This window comes from Plectropomus leopardus, chromosome 19 (assembly GCF_026936395.1).
Source record: "Plectropomus leopardus strain MGB_pleo_1.0 chromosome 19, ASM2693639v1, whole genome shotgun sequence".
In the NCBI taxonomy this organism is placed as follows: Eukaryota; Metazoa; Chordata; class Actinopteri; order Perciformes; family Serranidae; genus Plectropomus; species Plectropomus leopardus.
This window is the reverse complement of record NC_142194.1, coordinates 18699225-18707823: the sequence shown is the minus strand read 5'-3', so window position 1 is coordinate 18707823 and position 8599 is coordinate 18699225. Positions and strand designations below refer to the sequence as shown.

The 8599-nt window shown below is 37.2% G+C and overlaps 1 protein-coding gene across 1 annotated transcript; it reads right to left on the bottom strand.

Moving 5' to 3' along the window:
- Window positions 1–1378: 1378 nt before the first annotated feature.
- LOC121959229 (uncharacterized) lies at window positions 1379–7963 on the bottom strand. The gene is made up of 8 exons (XM_042508453.2): window positions 7828–7963; window positions 6224–6262; window positions 5797–6021; window positions 5431–5706; window positions 4265–4546; window positions 3947–4165; window positions 3299–3406; window positions 1379–2764 (listed from the first exon to the last, which is right to left on the bottom strand). Exons 1-8 carry the CDS (start codon window positions 7859–7861, stop codon window positions 2373–2375), a joined length of 1575 nt encoding a protein of 524 aa, XP_042364387.2. The 5' UTR covers window positions 7862–7963; the 3' UTR covers window positions 1379–2372.
- Between the last annotated feature and the right edge of the window lie 636 nt (window positions 7964–8599).

The following is an 8599-nucleotide window of genomic DNA, read 5'->3' as shown; positions in this document are numbered from 1 at the left end:
TTTCTTCATAATATAAACTTTCAACATGCAGTTTAACATGCATTAAACTTGAGGAAAAACAAGACTTAAAAGATTTAAATGAAACAAAACTAAACAAAACAGTTTTTCCTTTCATCCTCTCCCCTCGATGGTCCATCTGACCCCCTCTTCCCCCCCTTTGCTTTTATTTTTTAGTAAGTAACTAAAATGCTTAAGGGTAATTTGGAATAAAAGTATAGGTCTGCATTTTGTTTAGGAAATATAGTGGAGTAAGAGTGAAAGTTGACAGAAATGTAAAAAACTAAAAAACTATAAAAACTCAAGTAAAGTACAGGTACTTCCAAAAACACTTAGGCTAAGTACTGTAACGAAGCATTATTAGGTTACTTCGTTACGTTACACCATTGAACATTACTCATACACTCACCCAAATTAGCCGTCGGATGGACGCACACCGGGGTTTTGGAGCCGCCTCACGCCCACGACCGAATCACAGCTGTGCTGATCCAACATATCAACACGCCCCCGCGCGATGTTGTAAAGCAAATTAGTTGGCCGTGTGAAAACGAGCCGTCGTCGTTTACCTTTTTTTCGCGGTAAATTCGTTCATATAGGTGCTCCTTTGATTAAGAATTACTTTTCTTTCTGGCCGCAAAACATGTCGAGCCGAGAGAAAAACTCCTGTGGTCAAAATACGGAAACTGAGCTCGGGCTGACAGGTGAAAAGGCCATGGCTAAAAGCCAGCTAGCAAACAATGCTACAAACAACCCCTATCACTCTGCATGTAGCAACAGACTGAAACACAAGCGACTGTTCGTCTACAACACTTGCAACATTCAGGTAAGAAGTCTTTGAAAGGAACGCTACTGCGTTTTTCAAACTTATATTTCCAGGAAAAGGTATGTACTGGAAGCTACCAGATATGTAAACTAACAAAACAGGAACTATGTCATCTGTTTAAGAATGTTTAACAATGTCATTTTTTTAATGTGTTGTTTTGTTTTTAATATTTCAGAAAAAGGGAGGTATCTTCTGGAGATAGGGGGTGTTAGACTTGTTGACTGTATGCTACTAAAGTTGATGGGAAGGTTTTTAAACTTCCCTATAAGTTGAACTAGGGTGGCCTGCTTTAGTTGGTGAACTGACTGCAGTGAGTTTTGTCTTCCTGACGCTGCATTTCTAAACATTATGAAAGAACCAGTTTTGTGAGCTTGTTTGAACTTAATCTTCACCTCTGTGTCACTAACATTTTAGAGTTTTGTCTGTGTGAATAAGTAATCCTGACCCCTTATTGACCCTTAATTGGCATTAGGTGGTTGCAGGTAGAAGACATTCAGATCATCATGTCTTAGAAAGAATATTTTTTTTGATGAAGTAAATGTACAAACTACAACCAAGTTTGAACAAAATAGATTTATTTCAGCACATCAAATACAACAGGAATTCTTCTCTGCATTTGCACTGCAAATTAATGTCATATCTGATAAGCGTACATGCGTGAATATAAAGAGATTTTTAACATGAATACAAAAGCAGAACTTAAGCCACTTGTTATTTGTGGAAATAATAGCGCATCACAAAAATATTTGGTAAAAGCAATATATTTTCGGATAAAATCACAAGACCATTTCGTTTTTTGCTGAAAAATGCTTTGCTTATCCTAGTCACTGAAAGCATATTTTGAAAGTTTGTTCAAGCGCTAAATGTAATTTACATTATATTTTCATTAGAAAAAGCCTCAAAAAACATTTGGATCATTGTCATTGAAAATCTGCAAATGCTGTAAGTAGGTGTATGTGTTTGATTATTATCAGGGTCTGAAAAATGCAATTACAGGGTCAGATCAGAGCTGGACAATATACTTTTGTTATTTTTGACTGCTGGTATCACCAACATGAACAGCTTTATGTTCTGGTAACTTGTGTTGGCTGTTTACATTTTATAGAATATTCCATAATTAACATGATAGTTATGGATAAAGTTGCTGCATTGTGCAACATAACGTCTTTATGTTTTGTAATTTCTCTCTTTTTTCTCTCTCTTTTTTTAACATTTGCTTTTGTTGTTTCGCAATGTATTTCTCCTTGCCTATCACATGGTCACTCTCAAACCTTGTTTGAAGAATTAATTTGTCTTTATTATCTGATCTCTGTCTGAAACATACTCTTTTTTACTTTGTTTATACATGAATCCTGACCCAGTGTCACCCAGAGTACATTTCTCATACAGGATTTGAACTTCAGAATTGTGATTTCATTTGACTTTGCTGGTTTGCAGGAAAGCATAAAAGCTACTGAGACCTATTTGTCCCGTCATGGCTCAAGTCTTTTGTTCTCCGCCTCGGCCACCTTCTTTATCTTATATTCTCAGTCTTTCCTACTGCTACATATCCTCACTCACTTCCACTTGCCCCCTCCATCCCCAGGGTGTGGTATACTCCCTCTTTCACCCCCTCTTTCTTCAGTGCTTCGTATCCCCCCTCTCCTCCTGCTACTCCCTCCATCCCCAGGGTGTGGTATACTCCCTCTTTTCTCCCCTCTTTCTTCAGTGCTTCATACCCTCCCTCTCCTCCAACTGCCCCCTTCTGTTTCACAGTGTGGTACTCCCCCCCTGTCATTTCTTCTTTCTTCAGTGCTTCATATTCGCCCCTTTTCCTCTCTCTGCCTGGTGCTTCGGAGTGAAGGGTGTCATACTCGCCCTCCCTTCGGGCACCCATCTCTAGCCTCTCATATTGGTCATCACCTTTGTCTTGTGACCTCAGTGGCATATCCTCGTAAACTGGTTCTAAAAATAAAAAGAAGTGTTATGTGATGTCTTCAGTAGGGGTCGACCGCTATTAGTTTTTCAGGGCCGATACAGATACCCATTATTAGTGGCTATTAGAGGCCAATAACCGATATGCTTTTACAATAAACATGAAAATCTTTCTGTTTAAATTTAGAATTTGAAATATAACAAACTCCGACACAGCTCTTTGTAAAAATGCCTTTAGTAAATGTAAAATCAAAACTAAAAGATTAACATCCTATACAGCAAGATCCCAGCATTTTTTTAAAATAAAATCAAGTGAAAATTGAAATAAAAATGAATAAATAAAAATAGCCCCCTGAGGTTTTACAAAGTAAAAGTTCTTCTCACGCTGACACTTTCTTCTCACTTTTTAATTAACTGATTTTATTCGCGATCATTAAAATAGAACACTAATACAGATAATTGAAAGAAATGCCAAATATCAGCCCCAGTAATTTGCTAATAATCTTTTGACCCCTAGTCCTCAGTGCGCTTACAAAAAGTGGAAAATAAGTAGGAGTTACTCACCTGTGGTATTTCTCCTCCTATACCATATCAATATTAACACAGCTACTAAAATTAGGATCACCAGCACGATGACCAGTATCGCTAGACTGGATATGATTGGAGGTTGATCTGAAACAAGGACAGAACATAGTTAACATGAAAGCCACGTGACTGTGACCTTGTGATAGTGCATATTAGCTGAGTTCCCATTGCAGTCCTTATCAGTATAAAACATGAATGTATAAAGAGAACTAGATACAGCTTTGGAGGCAGGGGTCCATTAATTTATATGAAAGTTGCTCAGTGGTGCATAAATACTGTATGGTATTGCACTGCCACAAAGTTGTTGGGCTTACAAAAGTGGCAATAAAAAATGGTCAAAATTGATGCCACAGATGCAGAGGTATCCTGACTTGCAACCTAACCCTAGAAAAAAGTAACTCTCGGTTAAGAACTTCAAGTTTTCAAGTCAAAGGTGAGATTACACTAACCACATTGTCAGGGTCCCTTTTGTAGGAGTTGAAAACTCCCTCCATGGCTACAAAATACATTATACAACTGTTATCACAGGCTGAGCAGTACTCATGATGACTCGACTGCTCTTAATGTGTATTAATACATCAAGGAAAACAATATCAAAGCCCATTAGCAGGAAAAAAAAGAACTCACAAGTGTAACTGTTGCTGAGAGAAGACCTTCCGGTTTTCCACACGGCTCTACATGCATAAGTACCACTCACTTCTGGCGTCATGAATGCTTGGGTGGAATCCATACGTTCCCATGACTGAGCACTCTTGTGGTACCAATGATAGGAGCTACCATCAGGACAAAGTGGACAAGAACAGGACATGCCACCTTGTACAGAGAGTATTGCCCTTATATGAGGTGCTTTAAAAAGACAAGAGGAGACAGATTTTAAAGATGTCTACTGGAGAAACAAAAAGCATGTGTAAAGCATCTAAAATTACACAAAAGATATAAACTTACGTATTTGGACAAACACATCTTGTAAATCAGAGACCACTCTGTTTGGGGGCCCATCAGTGTGTCCCATGTAAGTGAAGGTGGCATCACACTTATATTTTCCCTTTACAGATTCTGTCACATTAGAGATTTCGTAGGTAGGACTTGGACTATCTTTAATGACTGCATCGTCTTTGTAGAAAACAGCTTGGCTTATTCGATTTGTGCCCCAGGTGAGGCACTTCAGGGTCAGAATTTCCCCAACTACAGCAGGCAGGGGATACATTTCCAGTGATACGTCCTTCTCTGAAAGATGGAGATGAACATTGGTTTGGACATGTTAATAATGCTAATAATATTACACTGTGAATAGGGAATCTGCAGCTGCTCTTGGGTTTGTATAAAGGTTGTGACACACCAAGCCAGCATCAGAGACCTAGTGAGAACGAAAGCCAGCCCTGCTGCGTCACTCTCACATTGCTGTGTCCTGGCCAAAAAGTTGCACAGGAACACACCAAGCCATCAGCAAACAAATACGTATGTTCTGAACCTGTCTGAGAGGAAATACCCCTCCATACTAGCAATATGATGTGTTCAAATGGATATCTTGAACTTGTAGTAATGACATGGCAAGCTGTGTACATGACATGCTTGTTTTTTAAGTCATAAAGTTGTGGGAACACCGCTGCTGGGCAATGGCAACATGGATGCTACTGTTGATGTCAAGGGGCTACCAAGGCTAATGATTCAGCAAGCCTTCAAGTGAGTCACATAATGCAGGAAATGCAAAGGCAGAGTGTCAGAAGAGTGGCCTTAAATTAGGAACACAGTAAACACAATCCCAAATGAAAGCACCAATGGTCTCTTCAAAATAGGAAACCGGAAGACCGCCATGACAGTTAGCACATTAACAGCCAAACCCAATATTGAAACAACAAATTATATTTACTGTGTGCCAGTGAACAAAAACACAAGCCATCGGTGTGTGTGTGTCAATGTTTATGTAAAGAGCTCAATGGTTTAAGATTTTTTTTTTTTTTACGACATATAACAAGTTTATTTCGACCTCCCTCCATCTTAAACTTTGTTTCTCTTCTTGTGCACTGAGCGGAACGCCTAATCAGAGTGATTTCGTTCTCCGACAAGCTCCACACACGCTCGACACATCATGAATGTAAAAGTAGGCCTACCTGAGGTCCTGACAATAATTTGGTTACTTCTGATTTGTTGGTTGTCAGAACACCAGAAAATTGTCTCTGGGATATGCAGTCTTTTGGGCTGAAAGATCACACTATCACTGTCTTTCTTCACCATCAAATGAATCTTCCTTGGCTCTTCTCCCCTATAGACCCAACAGTTCCATCCCTGCAGACCACCCTCATTGTCAAGCTGCAGGATAACTGAACCTCCTTTCCGCACCACTGGCTGACCGGTCCTGATGGTGAGTGAGGCTTTGGGAGTATAATCTGAGTGGTAAATATGTAGATAAGACAATTATTTTTATTGATCCATGTATCTACCCTTACTTCTTTTGGAATTTAAACATTAAAACTTACCCAGGACACTGATGGGTAAACTGTCACTCTTCAGTCCATTGCTCTGACATTGATAAGACCCTGAGTGCTTGGGTGCAGCAACTCCTATCTTCCAGATTTTGTCTGTCAACGTTTGTTCCGTGTCGTTAACGTACCATTTAACTGTGCTTCCACTTGTGCTGTCGTCACATCTCAGAAAAAATAAGTCCCCAGAGAAGATGTGCGTGAGTTTGGGTGAGATATGAACTAAGGAGGCAGGATACAAAGGAAAAGAAGACATACAGTGAAGTCCTTGAATTGGCACAGTTTATGTCATTACAAGAATGGGCCAAGAAAGGGCTGTTGTACATGACTATTGTTGCCATCTAAATGACATTTAACATATCTGAGAAATAATTGAGGGAAGATGGAGTGCCCTCACATTTGATCATTTGTGAAAACTGATTACCTTGTGGCTTTTCTTGACATCTTGCCAGGCACACAAACACTGTAACAAAACAGAAAAAAAATGTATTCTTTAATTTCATGACTATTAAAACACTTTTTTTATATTCCCCAGCCAAATTTCAAATTGTCGATTACATAATCCCCGCTTCTTTTGGCGTCGTTTACAAATGCAGTCGTTTACAGTTTTTGGCGTAGTGCATAAGTAAGGTTTTTAGTTCTGTGTATTGGCAGTGTTTTTTCATTGAGACAGTTTTCCAGTAGCGCGAAATATTCATTATATTTAGCATGGTTAGTTAAGACATAATTTATATAATATACTGCATCACCTTTTTTGTTTTTGATGTGTCTGTAAATGGCTTTTCTAGCTTTGTTTGTGTAATGTAATTGCTTTGCAGCATACTACATTTTGTTTTATTTTTGCATTATGATACAAAATGTGTGTGTTGTGTGTTTTAATTGATACAAAAATACATGATTGACTGGCTTAAAAACAACAACAACAATACTACTACTACTACTACTACTACTACTAAAGGATAAGTTAGGATTAGCATTAGTAAAGGATATTTAGACTATTGTAATGTTTTCTCAAAAAAAAATACTGACAAACTAGTTTGATATATAAATAACTGAATGTCACATCTTGTCTATGTATGTAACACTTTTATGAATTATGAACATATGTAAGTACTACATAGAAAATGAAAATATTTCCGTCTTTTATTAGAGTTTAGAATTCTTTATACGCAACTTACACAGTTCTACACAAAGAGTTTAGCAGATGTGTGAAAGGTTATTGTTTTAATTTTTTTATATTTTATATTTTAACAAAAAAATAGAGAGAAATGCAATGATGGGGAAAAATTACAAATTATAAAAATGTTCTGTATAACGTTTTTTCAGTTTATATTACACATTTTTCATATGCTGGTGCAATGCATGTTTAATTATTTTTTTTAAAAGTTGAAAAATTAACCCCAACACTGTGAGTTAATTATAGAGTTTGTGTAAGCTCCTGGTACTAATGTAAATGATAGTACAGTATCCTCAGAAGTGTATGAAAGCCAGTGTCTATCCGTGTAAGTGTATATTTAATCAGCTTTTAATTGTTCAGCAATTCAAATAATTTTTATTTCTGTTTTTAAGTGTAAGTTTATTCATTATATTAACATCGCCCAGCTAATAATAATAATTGCATAGCTTAATGTATAAAGCAAAATATATATTTTACATGCTTATTTCTATTATTTAAGGTTAATATCTTTATGTCATCTAATCCTTGAGATAAAAATGTACAAGTTTTTCTTTAATCTTTTTTTTGTCCAGTCTAGAAATGATTCCTCCTTTCTCACACTGATCTGTTAGAGCACTTCACTGAGGGTTAAGTGCCTTACTATAAAGAGCAACACAGTGATTTTTATGCAGACAAAATGTTTACATACATACATACATTTGTTGAATGTGAAATGCAATTTAATTCATTACAAAAAATATTTTAAATTTTACTAAATTTCACCTGAAAAGCATGAAATAACTAACTTTACAATCTCAAAACTATCTTTAACCCAAGCACCCCTAGTTTATGTTTCATTAGATCCCTCTTACCTGCCAGGAGCAGCAGATGTTGTGTTTCCTTCATGTTCTTGCCAGAGTGACACAGATAAGAGAAACACAACAACAGAATGCTGAGAAGTGACCAAACACCACTGACCCGTTTTTAGTCATGTTGAGGAAGTGGCTATTGGGGCTGAGCCAAGATCAGCGGTGGTGCAGGAAAAAACAGTAATATAAGTTTTCATTCCTTAGTATCTGCTTTCAAAATACTTCCGCTCATACTTAACATTATCTTCTCAGAACTTCACAGAAAAAAATGTAATCTGCGAGATTTGAAGTAAGATAACAACTAGCGAACATTTCCTTAAAAAATGTGTTATGCAATAGTGTACATCCTACACATACAAGATCAATACAAAGAAACACAGAGACAGTGAATTCAGAGTACAAATGGTTTAGCATAAAATACAAAGAAGGAAGAAGGTAAAACTGGAAGTAGATGCTTGAGATAAGCAACTTCTTTACAACCTTCTGTAAACCTTTAGAGAGGGCAGTTAATACTTTCCTTACAACTGTTAATGGCAGTAAAATGATTACCTATAATTAGGGCTCTTAATGCATTAATTGTGATGTGAGTTACATGTTGTACATGATGTGTTATTTTTCTAAAAATGGTGTTGATTTCCTGCACACATTCCAGAGTTTAAGAGGCTGTGCCTGGGTTTCAAATCTAGAGGGGTTATACTGATGGTATCATGCGAAAACTAGAAGACCTTAGGAATCCAGCGGTACCAACTATGCCATGCTAGTTTCTTGGGAAGGG

Coding starts and splice junctions, on each gene's coding strand:
- LOC121959229 (XM_042508453.2), bottom strand. CDS start 7,861: ATGAAGGAAACACAACATCTGCTGCTCCTGGCAG. Junction 6,022..6,223: donor ATGTCAAGAAAAGCCACAAG/GTAATCAGTTTT, acceptor CTGCCTCCTTAG/TTCATATCTCACCCAAACTC. Junction 4,166..4,264: donor AGATGTGTTTGTCCAAATAC/GTAAGTTTATAT, acceptor GTCTTTTTAAAG/CACCTCATATAAGGGCAATA.